General features: G+C 41.1%; 1 protein-coding gene across 2 annotated transcripts in view; it reads right to left on the bottom strand.

Moving 5' to 3' along the window:
- The window catches only part of LOC133658160 (bridge-like lipid transfer protein family member 2), a 28,547-nt gene extending 5,565 nt beyond the window's left edge, over positions 1-22,982 (bottom strand). The window contains exons 1-33 of one of the 2 annotated variants that reach the window (XM_062059839.1): positions 22,733-22,982; positions 22,131-22,240; positions 21,931-22,057; positions 20,613-20,662; positions 20,389-20,530; positions 19,834-19,952; positions 15,805-15,865; positions 15,536-15,734; positions 14,291-14,414; positions 14,093-14,217; positions 13,925-13,992; positions 13,703-13,839; positions 13,424-13,578; positions 13,053-13,246; positions 12,688-12,970; positions 12,416-12,621; positions 11,271-12,312; positions 10,999-11,190; positions 10,691-10,893; positions 10,448-10,566; positions 10,114-10,337; positions 9,595-9,785; positions 9,364-9,463; positions 9,062-9,261; positions 8,677-8,974; positions 8,450-8,607; positions 8,168-8,374; positions 6,399-6,498; positions 6,128-6,310; positions 5,947-6,068; positions 5,704-5,859; positions 1,729-1,850; positions 1,478-1,658 (exon numbers count right to left, since the gene is read on the bottom strand). In XM_062059839.1, coding sequence (XP_061915823.1) covers positions 1,478-1,658; positions 1,729-1,850; positions 5,704-5,859; positions 5,947-6,068; positions 6,128-6,310; positions 6,399-6,498; positions 8,168-8,374; positions 8,450-8,607; positions 8,677-8,974; positions 9,062-9,261; positions 9,364-9,463; positions 9,595-9,785; positions 10,114-10,337; positions 10,448-10,566; positions 10,691-10,893; positions 10,999-11,190; positions 11,271-12,312; positions 12,416-12,621; positions 12,688-12,970; positions 13,053-13,246; positions 13,424-13,578; positions 13,703-13,839; positions 13,925-13,992; positions 14,093-14,217; positions 14,291-14,414; positions 15,536-15,734; positions 15,805-15,865; positions 19,834-19,952; positions 20,389-20,530; positions 20,613-20,662; positions 21,931-22,057; positions 22,131-22,201 — 5,859 coding nt within the window. In that variant the 5' untranslated portion in view covers positions 22,202-22,240; positions 22,733-22,982. The remainder of the gene's footprint in view (positions 1-1,477; positions 1,659-1,728; positions 1,851-5,703; positions 5,860-5,946; positions 6,069-6,127; positions 6,311-6,398; positions 6,499-8,167; positions 8,375-8,449; positions 8,608-8,676; positions 8,975-9,061; positions 9,262-9,363; positions 9,464-9,594; positions 9,786-10,113; positions 10,338-10,447; positions 10,567-10,690; positions 10,894-10,998; positions 11,191-11,270; positions 12,313-12,415; positions 12,622-12,687; positions 12,971-13,052; positions 13,247-13,423; positions 13,579-13,702; positions 13,840-13,924; positions 13,993-14,092; positions 14,218-14,290; positions 14,415-15,535; positions 15,735-15,804; positions 15,866-19,833; positions 19,953-20,388; positions 20,531-20,612; positions 20,663-21,930; positions 22,058-22,130; positions 22,241-22,732) is intronic. The other variant, XM_062059840.1, reaches the window with a different exon arrangement.
- Positions 22,983-26,742: the final 3,760 nt, after the last annotated feature.

Genomic DNA, 26,742 nt, shown 5'->3' with positions numbered 1-26,742 from the left:
TGTCATTTCATGATGCCTTTATCTCTATTTTTACATTTTGATAGAGGGAGGTATTTTTTAAAAATCATTTAAGTTATGTACATTTATATGTACATGAAAATGCTGTATCGGGACAGATCCATTAAGAGTTTGAGCAGAAATATGTCATATAGGTATTAACTACCGGTATACACAATAAAACATTAACAAAATGCTGTGTCACATGAATGTTTTTTTGAAGTAATACATTTGTGACATGAAAAAACAAGTAATGTAAAAAAAAACATGGCGTTTACTTTTTAATATTAAAATAAAACACAAAGCCGTTTGGCTATGGAAGATGAAGTCTAATAAACAAGCTTTGTTCTTCTCTTGGTTCAGTACAACAATTTGGCCAACAAAAATAAAGAAAACATTTTAGCTAGTATTTATGTTTTTTGAACACTGACACAGTTTGCATTTAAAAAAGGAGGAGTGAACATCCCAGTCAACAAACTAAATACTTTATAAACAAGTTGTGACAACGTTCACGACACATCACCTGCTGCAACACAACATATAGTTTTCTCCTTCGCTGTATACTTTTAGTGTGCGGACAAGTGTCTCCAATATTGTCCACACCTGTCTCCATCTAAACACAGCAGTGACCTCTTAAAGGCACGGCGAGAAGCGAGGGAAAATGTCGTTAAACCAAGCGCTTGGCTCCGTTTACTCCGAGGGGAAATCTCAGGAGCAAAGTCCGCGTGCTTCGTCCGCCATGATTATCAAGCCAAATGACGCCAGTGTGCATGCACCTGACTTTGTGTTGCCTAAAATGCATAAATAAATGACGTTTTTTCGGTAATTAAAAAATTAGAAGGTATTACTAACCGTCTGGAATTTTCCCGCAAATTATCATTATACCGTTTATTACATCCCTCGTCCACTAACAAGTAAAAAGTCAAGGGCAGTCACAGCATGTTCTTGCCACAAATGTTGGTCAATTTTGTAGGGCTTATGGCAAATGACGAGAGCTGTCGCGCCTTTTGCCGCAGTCAAATTCGAGCCCTGCAAGTCACATATAGACATTTCTTTTTAAATTCACCTGCAGTGTGAACAAGGCCATGGAGATTTTCTTGGTGGGGTACAATTTTGAATTGACAAATAATACAGGCAAATATACACGTTACCATATTGTATATACCCACCTACAAATGTTCCACTATTACAGCGGTTGTTATGAGCTGTTCAACTAATACTTCTACTATTGCTTTTTTCATACTTGAATATGTTTAGCTTTCTGTTCTCTTCCAGCTCTATTATTCAGCTTTTTCTATTTACACGTCTATCATACTTTAAGTAAAAGATAATGACTTTTGTAGGAATAAAGATATTCTTGAAGGAAAAAGTATTTTCAACCGCTCCCTAAATGCTGACAGTTCAAACTCTAAAAGTTGAACGCAGTCAAAAAAGACTTCTGAAAACATACAAAGCCTGGAATATGAAGTACAACTCTAACCTTGCTGTACATGAATCTCTGTAGCTCCAGCTCAGCGATGCCGAGCTGGCCATCTTCTTCAGTCAAACACCAGCGGGCCTGCGCAAAGTAGATCTCGGTTCTCCGTGCCACACTCACATCCTCCGGTGGCTTCCGCAGCTCCAGCTTGTTCGCCCGCTGTAGCTGAAAGTCCTTAAAACACCTAAAAGGATGAAATGTTGCATTAGGCCAGAGTGCCGCCTCTGTTGAATAATCAGTACAGAGGTGATAACCTGATGAGGATGTTGAGCTCTTCGCTCTTCATCTGCATGTCGTTCTTCTCCTGGTTTAGCTGGTTCTGCAGTCGCATGTTGATATCATTCAGTTCCTCAATGCTCAGTTCCTCAGTTTGTGTCTACAAAATGGTGACACATATAGAATAAGAAAAGGGACAGATATGTATTTGCCCAAAAACTATTAACACAGGGGTCTAAAACTTGCCAACCACCAGCACATATGAACACACAATAAATACAATTACTGTGCACAACAAACAAATTGGACCACAAAAAGAGCAACTTCCTTTAAGCAACCACAAGTATCTCTCACCATCTCCTAGGGAACAAAGTGTCAAAATATAACATTTTTGCATTTATAATAACTTAAAGGCCTACTGAAAGCCACTACTACCGACCATGCAGTCTGATAAGTTTATATATCGATGATGAAATCTTAACATTGCAACACATGCCAATACGGCCGGGTCAACTTATGAAGTGCAATTTTAAATTTCCCGCTAAACTTATGGTTGAAAAGGTCTATGTATGATGACGTATGCGCGTGACGTCAATGGTTGAAACGGAAGTATTGGGACACATTGTATCCAATACAAACAGCTCTGTTTTCATCGCAAAATTCCACAGTATTCTGGACATCTGTGTTGGTGAATCTTTTGCAATTTGTTTACTGAACAATGAAGACTGCAAAGAAGAAAGCTGTAGGTGGGATCGGTGTATTAGCGGCTGGCTGCAGCAACACAACCAGGAGGACTTTGACTTGGATAGCAGACGCGCTATCCGACGCTAGCCGCCGACCGCACGGATGATTGGGTGAAGTCCTTCGTCCTTCCGTCGATCGCTGGAACGCAGGTGAGCACGGGTGTTGATGAGCAGATGAGGGCTGGCTGGCGTAGGTGGATAGCTAATTTTTTAGCTAGTTTTTAGCATAGCTCTGTGAGGTCCCGTTGCTAAGTTAGCTTCAATGGCGTCGTTAGCAACAGCATTGTTAAGCTTCGCCAGGCTGAAAAGCATTAACCGTGTATTTACATGTCCATGGTTTAATAGTATTGTTGATCTTCTGTCTATCCTTCCAGTCAGGGGTTTATTTATTTTGTTTCTATCTGCAGTTAAGCCCGATGCTATCACGTTAGCTCCGTAGCTAAAGTGCTTCGCCCATGTATTGTCGTGGAGATAAAAGTCACTGTGAATGTCCATTTCGTGTTCTCGACTCTCATTTTCAAGAGGATATAGTATCCCAGGTGGTTTAAAATACAAATCCCTGATCCACAATAGAAAAAGGAGAGAGTGTGGAATCCAATGAGCCAGCTTGTACCTAAGTTACGGTCAGAGCGAAAAAAGATGCGTCCTGCACTCCAGTCTAGTCCTTCACTCTCACGTACCTCATCCACAAATCTTTCATCCTGGCTCAAATTAATGGGGTAATCGTCGCTTTCTCGATCCGAATTGCTCTCGCTGCTGGTGTAAACAATGGGGAAATGTGAGGAGCCTTTCAACCTGTGACGTCACGCTACTTCCGGTACAGGCAAGGCTTTTTTTTTTATCAGCGACCAAAAGTTGCAAACTTTATCGTCGATGTTCTCTACTAAATCCTTTCAGCAAAAATATGGCAATATCGCAAAATGATCAAGTATGACACATAGAATGGATCTGCTATCCCCGTTTAAATAAAAAAAAATCATTTCAGTAGGCCTTTAAAGGAGCCATATGTAATAACTGCATGTCAAGTCATCATGAAATGGTCCTGATATGTCAAAAGGCATTAATAAATCATGTTCTTTTCTAATACCTCTATAACTGATAACAGTAGTTCAGTCGGGATATGCTCATTTCAAAATTAGATTCAAAACCTCGAAATGTTGTTATTGTTTTCATTTCGATGCCCCGCCCTCCACCGTTTGACCAATTCGAATTTGGGACGGCGTGGCGTGGTTGGGAGAGCGGCCGTGCCAGCAACCTGAGGGTTCCTGGTTCGATCCCTGGCTTCCCCACCCTGGTCATGTCTGTTGTGTCCTTGAGCAAGACACTTCACCCTTGCTCCTGATGGTTCTTGGTTAGTGCCTTGCATGGCAGCTCCCGCCATCAGTGTGTGAATGTAGAAATAGTGTCAAAGCGCTTTGAGTGCCTTGAAGGTAGAAAAGCGCTATACAAGTTTAACCCATTTAGAAAAGTCTATGAGTGTGTCACATCCAGGTTGCCAGTTACACACACCGCCATCTTTGTTTAGCTCCTGTCACTCGCAAATGTAAAGTTACTAAACATGTCAGATATTAGTCAATCTAAAAGTTACCATTCTCAAATTATTCATGACAAAGCCAGGAACAAAACGAGGATTTGTATCGGGGATGCTTTTGAAAGATAGATAGTACTTTTTGATTCCTTCAGGAGAGTTCCCTCAGGAAAATTAAAATGAAAATTCCAGCAGCAGTGTACAGAATTGCGATCGAATTTAAAAAGTAAAAAGTAACTAATTGGGGTATAAATGGAGATGGAGACCATTGAAGGCGGAGAAGATTTTTTTCATCTGATGCCAAACTTGCTAATTTACTCCTTGATAGGCAAGTTACGTTTTTACGTTTTCTAATTACTTGTAATAAATGGAAATGGACATTTGGTAAGTAAACTATATTGTCCAGTGCAGTCTATGATCTTGTCTGTATGGTCCTGCAGCGAATGCTTAACATGCTAGCCCGGTCAATGACACATGGACATACAGTACATGCTATGCTAGTTAGCATGTATGTCCATGTGTCATCCAACTGACAGGGCAACTTATATTTTTGACAAATAAAAGCTATGTGGATATGGGTAGTGTCAGTGCCTATTTCCTTCTCAATATGCTGATACGCTGAGGAAATGCGTTCCAACATTAGTCACCATGGCAACGTGAAACATATGGAGACAGCCAAATCACATGATCAAAGAATTCCTCATTTGTGTTTGCATATTGTGGACTACCTGTACCAAGTTATACGGCAATCTGAAATGCTTGAAACAGTAGCCTATAGCAGTGTTTTTCAACCACTGTGCCACGAGATATTGTTTGGTGTGCCATGCGAAATGATGCAATTCCACCTAATTGGTCAAAAATATGTATTTTGCAAACCAATAATTATAATCCGCAAATAATGTTCCGTTTTAGAGTGTCTGTGCTGTCTGGAGATCAGCAGAGTAACCATGTAATACTCTTTCATATCAGTAGGTGGCAGCAGGCTTCGTGAGCCTACTTTGAGACAAGAGAATGATTGATGCATGGATGGTTATGGTTTGAAGTCGTATCCAACATCAGGTATTTGATGAGAACGACTTTATATTGGCAATATAGCCTATTGAGTTTCATTTTTAACATTTTCTGCTGGAGGTGTGCCCCTGGATTTTTTTCAATGAAAAAAATGTGCCTTGACTCAAAAAAAGGTTGAAAAACACTGCCCGAAAGGCACACCTTGGTAAAATGTCTCCTCTTTAGTTTTGGGCATACATGAGGCTGGTAAGCATGCTCTACTTATTTTCACCAGCAAAACCATTGCTAGCATTGGTTGTAGTTTGTTTTAGTCTTTGTTTTCTGATCGTACTGACAATAACCATATGATTGCCAATTGTTGGGATATCGTATGCAGGCATGATGTACTTCTTCCTGAAAATAGCCTAATTTGTGTGTAAAATGTGTTGGTTAGAGATTTGGCTGCGTATCTGGCAACATCAGTGTGGGAGAAGGGCAGAGGACTACAGAATTGTAAATGTGATTGCAGTACCATTTCTGGCCAGATTCTTACATATGGCTCCTTTGAAGCCTACCATAGCTATGGGTCACTATATTTGCTGGGAGTAGTAGTTTTAGTCACATGATTAAAACAAGATTCTGAAGTGCATACTCTGTGTGGCCCTGACTCAACCTTCAATGTCCCCCAGGTAAATTGAGTTTGAGACCCCTGAATTAGGACCATTGTACAACCTACACAGTTTTAAACTTACCCTGATGTTGGAGTAAATCTGCTTTTCTAGCCGTCTTATCTGAGCAAGGTGTTGCCTGACCGCCTCCTGGAGATGCAAGATGCTGCTGCGCTGCTCCTCTGGGTTACTAGAGATTTCCAGCTGGAAACGTACACGCTGCTTTTTCTCACTGTGCTCCTATACATAGGGCACAGACAAAAAAAGACCACCAGTAGGAAATGATATATAGCACTGGGAAAGATGATGTTAGAAGTAGTTGCTTACCTTGCGTCTGGGCTCCACGTGCAACAAGAGGTTGTTAACGATGTCCAGGATCATGGCGTACTGAACAGGGTTGGTAGATATTTCTAAGTCATGGTGAATGAGGGTAAATGTGTCTACAGCACCTGGGGAATAAGCATGAGTTGTTGAAAAGGAATAAACTATATGGGTGACATTCACACACCAGCCTGTTTTTTCAGTAGATCTTCTTTTTCATGGTTATTCCTCAGCTCGGGAGGTTTAATCTGTGTGGCAAGCTCTGGGTTGATGTCATGACTGTAGCTGATGTAGTGCATCCGGCAGCTGCAGCGGGAGATGATGCGCTGTACCTGCTGTGCTTCATTTACCTGGGCTGGCTGGTTCCAGTCTTTGCAAACATAAAAGACATTTCACCCATTTCACTGTGGGAGTGCTATGACTGTTGAGATAGATTTTTTTGTGTTTAGCATCAGAACCTGTAGTGGTGGTAACCATTCCTCCCACCGCCTGGCCACACTCCATCAGCTCCAGCACTGAGTCGAGGTTCCTCTGTCTGTGCTCTTCTATGTTTTTTACCTGGACACAACTCAAAGTCATACAAAATAGTATGGATACCTAACCCATACAGCTATCATATATGCTATATGGGGTAGCAGTAAGTCAGACTCTACATAATGAAAAGCAAAGTTAGTAAAACACTGCTGAGAGATGCTCTTCAGTAACCTTGCATATCAGGCTGTGTACTAGTGGATATAATCGTATCCTGACTTAAAGGCCTACTGAAATGAATTTTTTTAATTTAAACGGGGATAGCAGATCCATTCTATGTGTCATACTTGATCATTTCGCGATATTGCCATATTTTTGCTGAAAGGATTTAGTATAGAACAACGACGATAAAGTTCGCAACTTTTGGTCTCTGATAAAAAAAAGCCTTGCCCCTACCGGAAGTAGCGTGACGTAGTCAGTTGTTCACTTCCTCATATTTTCCTATTGTTTTCAACGCAGCTAGAGCGATTCGGATTGAGAAAGCGACGATTACCCCATTAATTTGAGCGAGGATGAAAGATTCGTGGATGGGGAACGTTCGAGTGACGGACTAGAATGCAGTGCAAAACATATCTTTTTTCGCTCTGACCGTAACTTAGGTACAAGCTGGCTCATTGGATTCCACACTCTCTACTTTTTCTATTGTGGATCACGGATTTGTATTTTAAACCACCTCGGATACTATATCCTCTGGAAAATGAGAGTCGAGAACGCGAAATGGGCATTCACAGTGACTTTTATCTCCACGACAATACATCGGCAAAGCTCTTTAGCTACTGAGCTAACGTGATAGCATCTGGCTCAAATGAAGATAGAAACAAAAGAAATAAAACCCTGACTGGAAGGATAGACAGAAGATCAACAATACTATTAAACCATGTACATGTAACTACACGGTTAATAATTCTCAGCCTGGCGAAGCTTAACAATGCTGTTGCTAACGACGCTGAAGCTAACTTAGCAACTTAGCAACCGGACCTCACAGAGCTATGATAAAACATTAGCGCTCCACCTACGCCAGCCAGCCCTCATCTGCTCATCAACACCCGTGCTCAACTGCGTTCCAGCGATCGACGGCGCGACGAATGACTTCACCTGACCACAGATGCGGTTGGCGGCTAGCGTTGGCTAGCACGTCTGCTATCCAAGTAAGTCCTCCTTGTTGTGTTGCTACAGCAAGCCGCTAATACACCGATCCCACCTACAACTTTCTTCTTTGCAGTCTCCATTGTTCATTAAACAAATTGCAAAAGATTCACCGACACAGATGTCCAGAATACTGTGGAATTTTGAGATGAAAACAGAGCTTTTTGTATTGGCTTCAATGGGCTACCGATACTCCTGTTTCACTGGCTACGTCACGCGCATACGTCATCATCCGAAGGCGTTTTCAACCGGAAGTTTAGCGGGAAATTTAAAATGTCACTTTATAAGTTAACCCGGCCGTATTGGCATGTGTTGCAATGTTAAGATTTCATCATTGATATATAAACTATCAGACTGCGTGGTCGCTAGTAGTGGCTTTCAGTAGGCCTTTAAGGAGTGCAGGTGTAATTTCTTCATCTGCCACTGGATAAGCACGAGGAGAATGAGTAGCACAGACCTTTTTACATGCACTAGACAATAAGGTGTGGCTATTTCAGAAATAAGTATCTACCACCAATCTGGTCACTGACTGAGTGGCATGTTTACCTACCTCCAGCCACAACTGCCTGTCCTCTTGCTCAGACGGGTTGGGCTCCATTGTGGCAAAGTACTGCATGCCGTCCAGTAGACAGGTCCAGGTGGTCTTCTGCTTTAGAGTGTCATTGTACCAGGCTGGGTGGTGCTCACACTGGAGCAACTGCGCCTTAGCTGCAGACACCAGAACACAGCCGGCCGTCTCTGTGCCCCGGAGCATCATCTTGGTGCATCACAACAAAACAGCACTGGTGAACAATCAGATGTAACTAGTGCAGTGTACTGTTAATGCAGCTACCTGGCAGTTGACCAACTCAATAAACCAGTTGCGGTTATAGACGTCATCGGTCTGGCAGGCTGCAATGCCACAAAGCTGGTCACTCACACCGGAGTCCTCCTCGGAAAATACCACAAATTTATCAGTTTCCTCAATGAGCTTCTGGAGCATTGATGTTCCTGCAGAGTGGATGAGCACATAATAATTTAATGTTTATGTCTTTTAAATTTCAAAAGCACAGTCATCACCCTCATGTGGACTTTTCTCGGCTCGACTGGCAGTGGACACAACCGGTGTAGTGGGGGCAGCGGTGGGAGAGAAGTTGGAAGGGGAGCGCCTGAGCTTTTTAGCCTGTTGCTGTGTGTCAATCCGCAGACCCTTTAATGCTTCGGTCGAGAGGTTTCTCTTCAGGACAGAAGCCTTTTTATAACCGTCATACAGCCCAAAAGCTATATTCCTATTAGTAGTAGTCCAAGATGCGCGCAGGTCCACCAGACGCAGCTTGTGAGTGTAAGTGGCATTGGTCTCGTCCTTGAGGTTTGCTTCCTGTAAAGAATGCATAAAAATTAATACAGGCAACGCAAAACACTACAGTAAATTATGGCCACTACTTCACCATCCCTAAAATGTTACCTCTTCTATGTGGTTACTCTGTCGCTGGTAACTCAAAGAGGACAGGCTGAGCAGGTGAGTCTTCTTCACTTGAGCATTAATCTGGTGGTCCGCTGTTTCATCCCAAGTAGAGGCCATCAAGTGCACGGTCACGTGTGACAGGTCGCTTACCATCTGAGTCACATTCCACTCAGAGATCAGCCTTCTCATCACAGTGCCAGCTGTGAAAGAATACACATGCATCTACGTAAAAACAATGACATTGGGAAATTTAAGAAAATGTTTGAAAAGAATTAAAGAAAAGCAAATGTCAACATCTATACCCTGTGGAATTAGTCTCTGTGCCCCTCGAGTGAAGACATGACCTTTGTTGCATTCCACTTGGATACCTCTTTGTTGGGCAAAGGAAGCCCAATAATGCACCTAAAGGACACAGAATCCAAAGTAAAAGCATTCAAATGTTACCATGTATTGTAAGTACAGATTTGTTTAATTACTCTATATAATGAATTACTCTATAGAACTAAATGGGGATTGGGCTAGGACACTCTTACTTGAAGTTGTGGGAAGGCCGCTGTGTAGGACATCTGCTTGTAATGCTGACCCAGCTTTTTACGTATCGGCCTGAGACTCTGGAAAAGCTTGCCTCTACAGATGGGACGAGACACACTCGTCCACGTGGCCCAAAAGTTCTGCATCCAACGTAGCGTGCTGCTGTACAGTAAGATTCTGGGCTGTAAGGATTCTATAAAGAGAGTGAAGCGCTAGTTTCAAATCACACCTCACAATATTTTAAATTAATGCACAAATAGTTGGCTTCATCAGTTCGTGCTCATACACTTAGATTGGTCAGATCTAGTCTAGTGGCAGGTGCCAAAACCAGCATTAGCCGCTAGACTAGATTTGACCAATCTAAGTCTATGAGCACGAACTGATGAAGCCTACTCTAGGATGAGAGGCAAAGAGTCTTCCAAGACAAACCAAAAGGTACAGTTGCGATCGATTGAATGCCCTGAGATTACAATGACCTGGATGACTAAGAACATTCATAGACATAATACACAAATACACACCTGGGCCACAGTGCTGGTTGAGGTCCATCGTGATGGAGAGGTTGAGATTTTCAGAGCGAAAAGCTCTGTAGGAATCATGAGGTTGTTCTGAGGTTACATCTGCAACATTCTCTGCACAGCAGAGCATGACTGCATGGTGGTCATGGGGGTTGCCATGGCAAAGCCACTGAAGTTCAAGGGTCATACACAAATTTGGCAGGTGTAGAAAGCAGATGTCGTCATATCTAATATAATGAAAAAAAACATGTTAACTAATATTCAAACTTATACCAAGAAGTAGTCCCTCATCAAACAGAGATGTGTTTGTGATTTAACATGCACTGGCCTCACTTACTTTGATGCTGTTCTAACATTTACATTTAAATCTCCCTTAAAAATGAACTGGCCAGGGTTCCAATCAAAGTTCAGCTTATTCCACTCCCAATGCAAGTTCTCCGTTGTGTTGTAAGGATCCTTAAAGAACGCAAAGTTTTCATACCACATCAGGTGTGAGTAAAAGCTCGGGTAGTACTCATAGGGACAAATAAGACTTCAGTCATATGTTAATTAACTCAAATTTGTCAGTGGATAGTTGTACCTCTGTGGCAAGTTGATGTAAATTAGCCTGATCAATGTCCATGACCCAGCGTCCATGCAGCAGGAGTCGACTTTTGTCCCACCAAGCGAGAAGAGGTGATGGGTCCACTGTAGGTTTAGTGAGAAGGTCAACTGCCTGGCCGATGAGGTTCCATGCAGGGTCCCAACACGGGCCCCAAACAATAGTGTACAGGCAGATGTTGGCTGCAAATAGACAACATTTAGTAAGCGAAATTAAATTCAACAATTTGTAATGTTATACCAAACAACTGGGTACATGCAACCATTTAAAAATGAAAAACATTTCACATTTGAAGTCATAGTAGAACTTGAGGGGTGGCATATTCCTGTGGATTGCAGCGTCTCCCCATGGGGCACCAAGTGGAACAATTGCTTTGCGATGAGCCCTGGCCTGTCCATCTTGTTCAGTCCCAATCAGACGCCCAGACAGGTCCCAGTCGCGGATCTCAAACAGATAGCGAGGGTAGTCCCGAATTCTCACTGGCACAGCAGAAACATGCACATTTGTAAACTTTGAGACATTCATCAGACAGTTCTTGAAAATAATTGGTCCAACTAACCCAAAAATGCTGTCAATTTAAACTTGAAAGCACGGCACCACTGGATCACCAAAGGAAGCCCATCTTTTGGGAAGGGACTAATCCTATCAATGTCCCTCAATTGCTCTCTCACACTATCTGGTCCGTGAAGAGACTGGTCAGCCAGGATGACAATTTCCAGGTTAGACACAGTCCATGTCAGCAAGGACTTCCTCATGGGCGTGTTAGCGTAAAGGCGCCGTGAACGTTGGATGTAGATCTCAATGTGCTTTTTTTCCAGTGAACTGTACAGCTCTTCAATCTTCCTAGCAGGCAGCAGTTCTCCATGCTGCTTCCTCAGATCAGCCACCTTTTTATCTAGAAGCTGCAGACGCTTTGCACTTTCCTTGCTCTCGTCCTTCATCAGCTCATAGTTGTCTCTAAGTTTGATCTCAAAAATGTCATCCAGGAAGACAAAGGAGAACTGGCTGATTTTGAAGATAACATCTGGTGGTAGGCGGTGCTGGGCCTTGAAGGCCGGTCCTGGTGGATGGTGTAGAGTTTTTAACCACTTCTGCACACTAATGGCCTTGTCAAAGGTATTGGAGAAATTGTACTGATAGGGGAACTCAAGAGACAGGAATGGGCAAGTCAAAACCCAGACGCAGTTATGAGGAGTCTTAAGGAAAGGGAAGCTGTTCCTATGCAGTTGCATCTCAGGCAACTCGGCGTGTGTCTCCACATTCAATCCTTTAAAGGAGACTATGTTGTGGCCATCAAAGTTAAAAACAAGAGAGGGAGAGCACACTTGCATTGAACCTGTGTGCTTGGAGACGGAAAGAGCTTCTGTGTGAACAAGAATGTAATTCTGCTCGCCAACATGGGCGGTTACAGAAGTGTGACTCAACTCAACAAGCAAACTCAACCCTCTTCTCTGTTCTGATTCCTCAGATTTGATTGTGTGGTCCTCTTCTGACTCTCCACAAAGCATATGCCAACAATACAGTGCTTGAGTCATGTGCTGATAAAAGAACATATGATCTGAAGGTGTCCACACAACAGCAAGTTCCTCTTCACACTGGACCTAAAATAATATAAAAAAAACAACTCTTGTAAACCCTTGAATATACTGTAATGATAAAACCACAACACTGTTACATTAAAGGCACTGGTCAATGTGCGGACACCTGCAGTGTGTGGGTGGTGAGGTGGTAACAGAGAGCTGTAGTTGTGAGCTTCAGTAGGGGGTTGGCCATCTGAAAAGCAGAGCAACATGTCTCCATGTTCTCTGTGAGTGTCTTGATCACGGAGAATCCAACACCATGTAGAGACACCTTTGAGTTCTCTGCACAGCTTATGATTCCAACAGTATCCATCCGCAAAGAGAGTGCTCCTAAAAAGAAAGTAAAATGGTTAATTCGTAGGAAAACAATACACATTGGCTAAAACTTAAACCTACCAGCTAGGTCAGTGACTGTGAAAACATTAACATCCTCCAAATGACACTCCAGTTTGAAAAACAGTTGCGTGGATGAGGGTGGTTGTACACCGTAGCCAGTAGGGGTAGACTCATCTAAGAGCTTTGGCCCCACTTCACTGGGAGGGGAGATGAGGGACATCAGACGAGATAAACACAAAGCGCAGGTTTCTGAAAATTCCACTTGGAATCCTTTCAGGCTGGACTCCACGTTCAGACAAGGAGGGCTGCCATTCATCTCCATGCTTGGTCGATTCCAGCTACCCTAGAGGTGCAGATCACCGTCATCATTATTTATTAATTCAACATCCCAATGAATGCATCTTGAATTGAGTTTATTGTTTTACTTGGAGACAGAGAGAATCTAGAATCAGTGCTTCACCCCAGACATGTTTGCCAGGAGGGTGAGGGGCTTGCTGGATATGAGAGCCTTGACCCACACGCCACCAGAAACTGTCCAAGTTTAATGAGGCCCGCTGGTGCACATTTCGGGACTCTGGATTGTCTTGGTCAACCTTTAAGTCTAAAAGATGCTGCAGTTCTGTAGATGCAAAATACAGAAAATATGAATGAAAAGTGGATTAACATTTTTATCAAAGCATAACTGAAAGCAGTGTATCTTTAATAAATAGTAATAACAGCAAGATAATCAATCAGCAAAAGTATGCCTTAACATTTTTTTTTGTAAAAACGAATGTCACAAAGCAGCAAAGGGTACCTGCATGGGTTGAGAGGAAACCTAGGGCAAAAGGTGTGGTGTCTCCCAGTTGAACGGACACATTGAGGTTAGACACAGAGGAAGAAATCATCACAGGGGCATCGAGGTGGGGCAGGCGCCTAAGAAAAAGGAGGGTGGACAAACAATCTAGTAGACTATGCACAAGAATATAGAAGACGAAATGAGCATTACACAAACAAGACTAACACAGATTAAATATTTGTGTGAAAAATACAAGTATAAAAAATATGAATAGTTTTTCTTCCAATAGCCACTTGCATTTTTCGACGTGACGCCTTCCTGTGCATCTGCTGTCCACCCGGAATAAGATTCAGCCAGTGAAAGAACTCCTGGTGACGATAGTGGATGATGCAAGTGTTGACTGTAAATGAGCCGGAAATGTCAACGGATGTAACCTAAAAGTAAAAACATGACAGAACAAGTTAAATATGAGGTGCAGATCTCTGAAGCTTTGCACAGAGAATAATAAAATGTATTTGCCTGTAAGGACGTCTTGAATGTGTTTACACAGATAATTCTTTGTCTGCTTTGAGAAAGAAGAAGTCCATCTGCCAGTTTATACATAAGACAAAGATTTATATTATTCATAGTTGTCAATCATCAACCATCTCGCTTTGCTTTACACCTGGCACACAGCTGTGCACTAACCCTCTAAAAGGAGCTCCAAGCTGCTCTGGGGAAAGCTCAACTCTGGGGTAAAGCTTTTGAGGGGAAGCTGCTCATTGTCACGTCCATAGCACACTTTTAAAGACTTCAGAGTCCAGTTCAGGTGCCTATGCAAGTGGGAAAACAGTCAAGAAATTGTTTGAAATATCTCAATCAGGGAATTACAATGTGCTGACTCACTTTTTCTGGCTGTGCATGGACAAGGTGACATTTGTATTATCAAATTCCATGTTGATCTTCTGTGGGATGAGCCTGTGAAACTGTTCCACAGTTTCAGTTTGGATGAATTCTGTGTCAGCACACACTTAAAAATACAAATAAAAAAACAACTTATTTTTTAGTTAACTTTTGCCATTTTACCATCTATCAAAACTGTGATTTTAAGTACAGTTGTGTCGTCATGGGCTACAACCACAGTACATCACACCAGACCTAATGTGAATCACAATTTGTTCTGCTAATAATTGAGATCACAATTCTGTGGAACAATTTCCTTCACAAAACATATATTCACTCAATAAACTTTCAGAAAACAAAACAGCACATTCCCTTTTGCTGTGACGGCATGAAGTGTGCTTTTGTCTTTTAGGTGTCTTGACAACTACAGTGTTTAGAAGAGAGATAAGGCAGAGTTCCGATAATAAAAAGTATTCCCTGTCGACTTCCTGCCTCCTGTCTTTTCTCAACATCTTTCAAGAACTTCAATCAACTTGCTCTCCTTAACTGTGACTGGTGCATAATGAGGAAGTTTGTGTTGTGACAAGTGATGACTGCGGTGAAATGTGCATGCATTAGTGAATCAAATAACTGCTGTTAGCACGTTAAGAACAACAATACAATGTAAAAAGAGCATCAGACTGTGTATTTGTCTGGATGGCAGCATTTATGTGTCAATGCATTGCAGCATATGGAGGATTTTCAAAATGGGATCATATACTTGTTTGAATCGAGATCACTATCTTTCAAGATGAATCCTGCACCCCTACCACACAGCCATTAAATATTCATGATCAGGGGCGCCGCTAGGGATTTTGGGCCCCATGAAAAGAATCTTTACAGGGCCCCCAACACAGCAGCAACATTTTTTGATGCATGTATTGTTACCAGGACATGGAAAATAAAACATGTGTGATTATATGTTAGTTAATAACTTAGTGTCATTATTTTTTCTGTATTATAATTTCATCATCATTAGGGGCCTCTCTGGGCCCCCCTCCATCATGGGCCCCTAGAATCCGTCTCCTTTACCCCCCCCCCTTTTTCGGCGCCCCTGTTCATGATACTGTAAATGGCATACAGTTTAAAGTATCATACAGAAAAGTATCTGTCATGGTCTTATATTCTGTTCAACCACTCCAGTTCAGCACATTTTAAGTGAAGTGAAGTGCAACCTTAGTTTGCTAATTTAAATGAATACTGGTTAACCTTGTGTTTGTTCATGATATGCATCTTCAGTTGTCATTATGGAAGACGCAGGCACCATAATCTGGCTGAGGAAGAGGCCTTCGTGCAGCTCTGCTAACAGTGTCCTCACATGCAAAGACAGCGAGCTGGGCCTTAGCTCAGGTAGCCTGACATCACCTGAAAGCAACAGGCTGAACGCGACTTCAGCCAAACAAATGTCCTGAAAACAGATGATATATTAGACATTCACCCACAAGCAGAATAAGTTCAAGGAGAAAAAACAAACTCACCAGCTGGCTGCTTTTTAGAACTTTGCTGCTTAACTGTCCCACTGAGAAGTCCCACGCCAACCTGCAAAGAACATTAGAAAATTAATTACAGCTTCTTGTCGGAACATGTTTTTTTTCACTAAGACAAAGTTTGGTTGAAATTGTATGCGGTGTGCAAAAATGGTACAATGTAGAACAAGCTTAACAAAGATAGTATAGCAACTTGCTGTGGTGCAACTTTCGGGTGTCGCTTGGTGGTCAAACAAATTCCATAACTCCTGATCATTTAGCAGCCGCTGGGCAGTCAGAGTATTACAAACGGTTTACAGCCAAATACACAAGCAAGATATCATAAATAAAATAGCTGAATATGATGGAGTGGATACATACTCTCTTAAAAGAAAGACTCTTCACAAGATACAAAATATTCAACATCACCTATTGCTCACTATTTACACACTTCGCGCCTACCATTGCATGGAGTAAGAGTACAAAATTATGGAGGCACATAATTTGGGTCCACAAATTAAGCATTACTCCATAAAAGACAACGTTAGACATATTTGTGCATGGGTAAATACATATTTGCTGGACATTGACTGATGCTATGTGATCGGGATTGTTATGCAATTTGCTTAGAACATAAATAAGTTTAGTTTTAGCAGTTGATGTCCAGTTGCAAACCAAATATTTTGCGATCATCTATTATTCAATGCCTACAGTTGCTTTAATGGTGTGAAGGTAATGTTTTGCTTCAATGTTCAGTTAGATTGTTAAGTTGCTTCACTGTTGTCCAACAAGGTTTAGTTCCAACAATATTTAGGGATATCAAGATAGAGTATGTTGTTGCAATGGAATATGCAGCTAACAGAAGATTTACTATTGGTTGGTTGGTTGAGGTTTATTACGAACATGTATGCAGTTTCAACATTATATATCACATTTTTCATTTCTCTTTACAACATGCCTAAAAAGGAGAAGGAAGAAGCACAGCTTCCACTTCCCCCTTATACTTCATAGCAGTTACTTAAACCTATGTTCACTTCCTGTTTTGAATCTGTAAGACAATTTACATTAATGATTTCTAAATACAACAGTTCTCTTCATAAATAATTGGTGCTGTTTGCAACTTCCTAACAGTAAGATTTTCAAAGCAAACAATATAAGAAGAACACCATCGGCTAGCTTATGTCATCATTATTGATTTAAAAAAACACATTTGTTTGACAATTGTCCGTATTTCTTTTTACAAAGTTTATGTAATAAACAATTTTACCGGTCTGAAATAAAAAGGATTGGTGTTTACGACGGTCACTCGCCCGGTCTCGCCAACAAGTAAGCACAGGGAGTGCGTGCACACATACAAAAGCAGTCCAAAAGAAGCAACGAACAATTTGCGGTCATGTTGTTATGATAGAATATATATTCAATGACAGCTCTCGCTAGCTATCCAAATTGCTATTATTAGCTAACAACACCTACAGCTAATGCGCGTGCATGTGTTACATACATACGTCATTTCGTCATTATGTACAAAAAGCCGTGAGAAGGCGGGATATACTGTGTCAAATACATTGGAAAGTTGGCGCCTGGAGGCATCTGGGCAAATGTTGCAAACAGCCCCTTTATGTCAGTTATGATTCACTCTTTCAGATGAATATCTCATTTTCAATAAGTATTATAATTCTTCTTCCTTACACTTTGTAAATACTGAGTTTGAACAACCTCCTAAACTGGATCATGCTAGTGCATTGACTTATTTGCTTAATCGTTGTAGCTTGTGCAGCCCTTTGAGACACTTGTGATTAAGTGCTATATAAATAAACTTTGATTGATAATCCATTGCAAAATTTAAATCCACATACTGATATGCCTAAGGTCTTAAGTGTTGTACGTGCAAACAAATGTTTTAAATTAGATTTTTCTCTGACGTTATATCTCTCATTCTTAGGTAGCAGGTTATAATTTGCTTTGTGCATACTTTTAGATGTTTGTAAATGCACAAAGTCATTGAATTTCAATATTTTGGTTTGAATAAATAAAGGGTTTGGATGTTCTCTCTATCAGCATTATGTATTATTCTGACTGACTGTAACATGGTTAGTTGATGAAGAGTATTTTTGTAGTTATTTCTTCATATTTCTATACAACACCTCAGATATAGTAACACTAGCGAGCAGTAGAGAATATGGAGTGACTTGTGCTCTAGAACATACTTCGCTTTGTTCATTATAGAAATATTTCTTGCCACCTTATGTTGTATATTTTTTCTGAGATTTCCAGCTTATTTTATTATCTATTATTACACCATAACTGCAATTTCTTTCACCCTTTCAATGTCTACTCTATTGTTTTTCAACCTTTTTTGAGCCAAGGAACATTTTTTGCGTTGAAAAAATCCGGAGGCACACCATCAGCAGAAATCATTAAAAAACTAAACTCAGTTGACAGTAAAAAGTCGTTGTCGCAATCGTTGGACATGAATTTAAAGCATAACCAAGCATGCATCAATATAGGTCTTGTCTCAAAGTAGGTGTACTGTCACCACCTGTCACATCACACCCTGACTTATTTGGAGGTTTTTGCTGTTTTCCTGTTTTCCTATTTTGGTGGCTTTTTCTCTTTTATTTTGGTATTTTCCTGTAGCAGTTTCAAGTCTTCCTTTGAGCGATATTTCCCACATCTACTTTGTTTTAGCAATCAAAACTATTTCAGTTGTTTTTATCCTTCTTTGTGTGGACATTGTTGATTGTCATGTCATGTTCGGATGTACTTTGTGGACGCCGTCTTTGCTCCACAGTAAGTCTTTGCTGTCGTCCAGCATTCTGTTTTTGTTTACTTTGTAGCCAGTTCAGTTTTAATTTCGTTTTGCATAGCCTTCCCTAAGCTTCAGTGCCTTTTCTTAAGGGCACTCACCTTTTGTTTATTTTTGGTTTAAGAATTAGACACCTTTTTACCTGCACACTGCCTCCCGCTGTTTCCCACATCTACAAAGCAATTAGCTTCCGGCTGCCACCTACTGATATGGAACAATATTACATGGTTACTCTGCCGAGCTCTAGACAGCACAGACACTCAACAAAAACACATCATTTGCAGACTATAATTACTGGTTTGCAAAAAATATTTTGAACCCAAATAGGTCAAATTACATAACCTCTAGTGTGCCGCGGCAAAGTGGTAGAAAAACACTGGTCTACTCCATCTATTTGTTTGACTGTCTCTTCTGCTGTTACCATATGCATTATTTTACTGTAGTTTTACTGAGATTCAAGGATAGTCTGTTTTTGTCAAACCATCTTTTTAATTTATTAATTTCCTATGTTATTATTTGTGTTAGCTTCTTTGCGTTCTCTCCTGAGCAAATCATACTCACTTTAAGTCCTTTGTAACAATATTCTACCCTATTACTATTAAGTGAGGCTACACAAGCTATAACAACACAGAAATCAATTCCATGTTGAAGTTTTCATAAGAAAACTGCTCATATTAAAGTATATGGATAATAAGAAATTGAAATATACGGTTCATTTTCAAGTAGATACAAACATTGACAGAATGGTCATGGTCATTGTAAACTCGATACCGTTGTCAACTCGAGTCCACTCGACGAGGGCGTAAAGTTTAACACGGCAGCGACCTCTCTTGACATTTTTTGGATATTTTAGCATTCATTTCCCCTAAGTTCAGGATGGACTAACTTAGGAACACTGAAATAACATTATACAAAACCCATGTAGGAACGGTCTCCACAGGTGAGAACAGCACATGTATGCGACATATTCGCCCAGAATACACTTGTTTGCCTTCCAAGCACTTAAGAGTCTGAAGAAACAGCTACTAGAAGTGAGATTAAGTGCAATCCAGCATTAAAGAGCTACAGACCAAAGAGCATGAATACCAAATGCTGGATGTTGTTTCCATTGTTGTCACCATCCTGCCTTAATACAATGGAAAACCAAACCAGATCAGTTTCCTGTTCCAAGCTGTATTTGGGTGGAAATGTGGCTTAAATACTGCTTATACGGTGTAGTGAACATTGGTACACACCTTTTACTGTGGTGGTCGAGTAACAACGTGATGCAGGTGATGGTCATGTGCCACAGAGACTCAGACCGGGCCAGGTTTAGAACCATCACATTGATGGAACTAATGTGGAACGACAGCAGCTGCAAAGGCAAAACAAATAGGAAGTAAAAGATTAGTCTGTGGCCCTTCTAAAGAGGAATGCACCTAAGGTTGTACAAAATGGAATTCTCTGAACCCTTGGAGGGAAAAACCTTCCTTTAAAGTCTTACATGAAGTCATTGAAAAGCATTACATTTTGCTTTTCTTTACCTTTGGTAATTAATTTAAAACCTCTAAAGGCTTAGTGGTCACATGTGTGGACAGCAATAAAAAATTTAAAAAACGTATAGAAAAAAAATACTGAAATGTCACTCTAAAGTATTGAACTGAATCAGGAATTTTTTTGGATCACTTCCCCCAAAATTAATACTATTGTCATTATTTTGTACTGACAAACTGACTGTTTTGAAATGAACTGATTGTTGAGTTTGACCTACTAGGGCCCATGCTTGTTAGAAATAAACGTGAGCTCCATACTTGTGATAAAAAGCGAAGTGTCGTGGCACTGACTGAAATCTTCCTCGTGTTCTTGCCATGGCTTCTCTTCATCAGTGGTCCAAGAGGTGCTTGCAAATCAAACCGAACTCTAGTCTCACCAACGCACAGTGCCAAGTATCTCCTAAAAGGGCCCAATTAAACATTGTTATACACTCGAAAATCCACTCTTTCATTGTGTGAAACTGTCAAAAACGTGTACTCACGGCAAATCCTGGTTGAGAAGTTTACTTGAAATCCATATTCTGTCAATTTCCTGTAGTAAGAAAAAAAATCACCATTACAGCACACTCAGCTGTTGCAACTAGGGCTGCAATGATTAATCGATTAATTCTCAGGCTGCACAATTACTAAAAATGTATTCAGGATTTTGGCTGCCAATATTAAATGAGGGTTCACGTGAGATTTCAGGCCAGAAGGTCTTTATCCTGGATCAGTGATGGACATAACCATAATGTGTGTGCTGTGCTGTGTATTAGCGTAACACAACACACATATATCCAAACTACTCAATGCCTGATTTTCTATCCAATCCACTTTATTTATATAGCACATTTAAACAACAAAAATGTTTCCAAAGTGCTGCACAAAAATATTAAAAACAAGATTCAAATACCATCCTTAGCTCCACCAATGACTGAATAAAAACTAAATAAATATAAAATCAATATAAAAATAAATATGATTAAAAACGATTTTAAAGGGTAAAACCAATTAAAACAATAAATAGAAATAAAAATGTATAAACCCAGAGGACCACACAACTCACGTAGTGTTAAAAGCCAGGGAATAAAAGTGGGTCTTAAGACGAGACTTAAAACAGTCCACTGTGGGAGCAGTTGGAACATGGAGGGGCAGAATGTTCCAGAGCTTAGCCCTGCCTCCCCTGGTTTTAAGTCTGGTCTTGGGCACCACGAGCTGGAGCTTGCTCTTGGACCTCAGAGCGAGCACAGGAGTGTAAATATGGATGAGGTCTGAGATATAATGAGGTGTCAGTCCATGTAAAGCTTGAAGCCATGAATTGCTTATGTGGACCCCGACTTAAACAAGTTGAAAAACTTATTGGGGTGTTACCATTTAGTGGTCAATTGAACGGAATATGTACTGAACTGTGCAATCTACTAATAAAAGTTTAAATAAATCAATCAATCAAAAAAAGCAAACAGCAAGGTTTTAAAATCAATTCTGAAATGAACAGGGAGCCAGTGCAAACTCTGAAGAATTGGGGTTATATGCTGGCACGTTCTGGACTAACTGCAACAGGGAGAGAGCTTTTTGGCTAATGCCAGCATAAAGTGCATTGCAGTAGTCCAGGTGACTTGAAATAAAAGCATGCACCACTTGTTCAAAACGGTTTTACTTTCGCTAACAGACGAAGATGATAAAAACACGATTTTAAAACGCCATTATATCTTTATGTGCGGTAAAACAAATACCCTAAGATATTGAAAAGATGCATGTACCAGCCTTTATTTAGAATGTGTACTGTTTGTGGTTGAGCTTGCAACACAAACAAGTGCTTACCACAGTATGCTGCGGGTGAAAGTGGATACTAACTCCTTGAACAGAAAACAGTCCAACTGATTTGATCTTTAATTCTGCATTTAATGCAGTCTGGAAGAGTCTGACAGCCAAAGTGTTGACCAACCATCTATAGGAGGAAAGCACAAACCGGTCCATATTTGGAGCACAGCACAGGAGTTGATATGATGTTATCCACTTACCTGAATATGATGCATGACAACACGATGCAAAGTAGGAGGATTGTCAGAAGGGAAATGAGCATGACAGACATTATAATGTCCCAAGTTGTTCACCTCCAAATTGTAGTTGACTGCAGCAGGAAGAGATGGAACATTACTTTAGTTTAACAAACAGCATATTCAATAAATGGCCACCCTCAAAGTTACGAATTAATCTGATAGAGAGACAATACAACTTGAATTCATCAGCTAACGGTAAACATTATTGCTTTTCATAGCTAGCGTTGGTGTTATAAACACAATCTGGACACTAGCAAATAGCTAACAACAGAATCTCTTAACGCTGTGTACAAACCCGTCTAAAAGTTACTGACGTGAACAAATATAACAACAACAACGCCAAAAGTTTAAGCCACCAAAACTTAAGCGACACTCGCCGCCGCGTCAGCAAAGAAAATCAGAAGCAAATCTGTGCTAGTAGCATGCTAATGCTAATGCTAGCGTACACTTTAAGAACGTAACTTTCCGAGTAGCTGCTCCTTTTTCTTCTACCGCTGTTGTCACTTGCTTATAAAACACACCTATCCTGCCATAAAACACACATATCCTGCCATAAAACACACCTATCCTGCCATGGTTGCAGTCCCGTCGCAGCATACACGGAGGTAAGGAGCGGGGACAGCTGAGAGTTAAGCCCGCACCAAGTAAACACACCGCCCCGCCCGGCTGCACTCAATGGGCGGTGAATGTGTGCTAAATGAGTGATAAATGTGTACTAAATGTGTGCTAAATGAGTGCTAAATGTGTGCTAAATGAGTGTTAAATGTGTACTAAATGTGTGCTAAATGTGTGCTAATAATCAAATGTAAACAATCAAATGCAGATACTTTTTCTTTTTCTTATGCCTTCTGATCTCTCTCTCTCTCTCTCTCTCTCTCTCTCTCTCTCTCTCTCTCTCTCTCTCTCTCTCTCTCTCTCTCTCTCTCTCTCTCTCTCTCTCTCTCTCTCTCTCTATGTCCACTACTTGATGTCCATACCCCCCCCCCCCTCCACACCCCTGATTGTAAATAATGTAAATAATTCAATGTGATTATCTTGTGTGATGACTGTATTATGATGATAGTATATATGATAGTATATATCTGTATCATGAATCAATTTAAGTGGACCCCGACTTAAACAAGTTGAAAAACTTATTTGGGTGTTACCATTTAGTGGTCAATTGTACGGAATATGTACTTCACTGTGCAACCTACTAATAAAAGTCTCAATCAATCAATCAATGCTAAATGAGTGCTAAATGTGTGCTAAATGTGTGTTAAATGTGTGCTAAATGTGTGTTAAATGAGTGCTAAATGTGTGCTAAATGTGCGATAAATGTGCTAAATGTGTACTAAATGTATGATAAATGTGTGCAAAATGAGTGCTAAATGTGTACTAAATGTGTGCTAAATCATGTGTGCTAAATGAGTGCTAAATGTGTATTAAATGTGATAAATGAGTGTTAAATGTGTACTAAATGTGTGCTAAATGTGTACTAAATGTGTGATAAATGTGTGCTAAATGAGTGCTAAATGTGTACTAAATGTGTGATAAATGTGTGCTGAATGAGTGCTAAATGTGTACTAAATGTGTGCTAAATGTGTACTGAATGTGTGATAAATGAGTGCTAAATGTGTGCTAAATGAGTGTTAAATGTGTACTAAATGTGTGCTAAATGAGTGCTAAATGAGTGTTAAATGTGTACTAAATGTGTGATATATGAGTGCTAAATGTGTGCTAAATGTGTGGGAAATGAGTGTTAAATGTGTACTAAATGTGTGCTAAATGAGTGCTAAATGTGTACTAAATGTGTGCTAAATGTGTACTAAGTGTGTGATAAATGTGTGCTAAATGAGTGCTAAATGTGTACTAAATAAGTGCTAAATGTGTGCTAAATGAGTGCTAAATGTGTACTAAATGTGTGATAAATGTGTGCTAAATTTGTGCTAAATGAGTGCTAAATGTGTGCTAAATGAGTGCTAAATGTGTGCTAAATGAGTGCTAAATGAGTGCTAAATGTGTGCTAAATGAGTGCTAAATGAGTGCTAAATGTGTGGTAAATAAGTGCTAAATGAGTGCTAAATGTGTACTAAATGTGTGATAAATGTGTGCTAAATGAGTGCTAAATGAGTGCTAAATGTGTACTAAATGTGTGCTAAATGAGTGCTAAATGTGTGTTAAATGAGTGCTAAATGTGTGCTAAATGAGTGCTAAATGTGTGTAATGATGGAAGGAAGGAAGGAAAACTTTACCAAACAAATAATAATAATGATAATAAATGATTTTATTTGTAAAAAGCACTTTACATTGAGCATACAACCTCAAAGTGCTACAGTGTATTGAAAAAACAAAATAATAATAATAAAAAGATAATAAAAAAACAACAACAAATAAATAAATAAATACTAGAACAGCCTAATAGCTACAACTAGTATCCATACATCTATAAAAAGGGTTTTTTTAAAAGAAGGGTTTTTAAGCCTTTTTTAAAAGCATCCACAGTCTGTGGTGCCCTCAGGTGGTCAGGGAGAGCGTTCCATAGACTGGGAGCGGCGGAGCAGAAAGCCCGGTCTCCCATAGTTTGTAGTTTTGTCCTCGGAGGTTGGAGGAGGTTAGCCTGTCCGGAGCAGAGGTGTCGTGTGGAGGATTTGTGGGTGAGTAGTTCTTTGAGGTAGAGGGGGGCATTTCCATCGAGGCACTGGTGGGTTAGTAGGGAGACTTTGTATTCAATCCTGAGTGGAACAGGAAGCCAGTGAAGGGATTTGAGAATTGGTGTGATATGGTCGTATTTCCGCACTCTCATCAGGATCCTATATCCTCCAACAAACCGTTGGAGAATATATTTCCGTTCACTTTTTAAAGTCCCTTTAAAATAACTTGCTGGGAATTTGATGAAACACAAAAACACAATTGATATGGAAACGATAAAAAAAGGTTATTGAATAGATTTCAGAACCTTTAACATATATCAGCAACCTATCATTTCAAACTGGCAAATTCCCAGACAATATGAAAATAGTAAAAGTAGTACCAATTTATAAGACTGGAGACAAATACCATTTTACGAACTACACACCTGTTTCTCTACTTCTACAATTTTCTAAAATCATTGAAAAACTGTTCAATAACAGATTAGACAAATTCCATCCATCCATCCATCCATCTTCTTCCGCTTATCCGAGGTCGGGTCACGGGGGCAGCAGCCTAAGCAGGGAAGCCCAGACTTCCCTCTCCCTAGCCACTTGGTCCAGCTCCTCCCGGGGGATCCCAAGGCGTTTCCAGGCCAGCCGGGAGAAATAGTCTTCCCAACGTGTCCTGGGTCTTCTCCGTGGCCTCCTACCGGTCGGACGTGCCCGAAACACCTCCCTAGGGAGGCGTTCGGGTGGCATCCTGACCAGATGCCCGAACCACCTCATCTGGCTCCTCTCGATGTGGAGGAGCAGCGGCTTTACTTTGAGCTCCTCCCGGATGACCGAGGTTCTCATCCTATCTTTAAGGGAGAGCCCCGCCACCCGGCAGTGGAAACTCATTTGGGCCGCTTGTACCCGTGATCTTGTCTTTTCGGTCATGACCCAAAGCTCATGACCATAGGTGAGGATGGGAACGTAAATTGACCGGTAAATTGTGAGCTTTGCCTTCCGGCTCAGCTCCTTCTTCACCACAACGGATCGATACAGCGTCCGCATTACCGAAGACGCCGCACCGATCCGCCTGTCGATCTCACAATCCACTCTTCCCTCACTCGTGAACAAGACTCCGAGGTACTTGAACTCCTCCACTTGGGGCAAGATCTCCTCCCCAACCCGGAGATGGCACTCCACCCTTTTCCGGGCGAGAACCATGGACTCGGACTTGGAGGTGCTGATTCCCATCCCAGTCGCTTCACACTCGGCTGCGAACCGATCCAGTGAGAGCTGAAGATCCTGGCCAGATGAAGCCATCAGGACCACATCATCTGCAAATAGCAGAGACCTAATCCTGCAGCCACCAAACCAGATACCCTCAATGCCCTGACTGCGCCTAGAAATTGAACAGAATCGGTGACAAAGGGCAGCCTTGGTGGAGTCCAACCCTCACTGGAAACGGGTTCGACTTACTGCCGGCAATGCGGACCAAGCTCTGACACTGATCATACAGGGAGCGAACCGCCACAATAAGACAGTCCCATACCCCATACTCTCTGAGCACTCCCCACAGGACTTAGTCCTGTGGGGAGTGTCGAATGTATTCTCCAAGTCCACAAAGCACATGTAGACTGGTTGGGCAAACTCCCATGCACCCTCAAGGACCCTGCCGAGAGTATAGAGCTGGTCCACAGTTCCACGACCAGGACGAAAACCACACTGTTCCTCCTGAATCTGAGGTTTGACTATCCGGCGTAGCCTCCTCTCCAGTACACCTGAATAGACCTTACTGGGAAGGCTGAGGAGTGTGATCCCACGATAGTTGGAACACACCCTCCGGTTCCCCTTCTTAAAGAGAGGAACCACCACCCCGGTCTGCCAATCCAGAGGTACAGCCCCCGATGTCCACGCGATGCTGCAGAGTCTTGTCAACCAAGACAGCCCCACAACACCCAGAGCCTTAAGGA

Source organism: Entelurus aequoreus, linkage group LG10, assembly GCF_033978785.1.
Source record: "Entelurus aequoreus isolate RoL-2023_Sb linkage group LG10, RoL_Eaeq_v1.1, whole genome shotgun sequence".
NCBI lineage: Eukaryota > Metazoa > Chordata > Actinopteri > Syngnathiformes > Syngnathidae > Entelurus > Entelurus aequoreus.
Note: the sequence above shows the minus strand (reverse complement) of the source record. Positions and strands in the feature narration are given on the sequence as shown.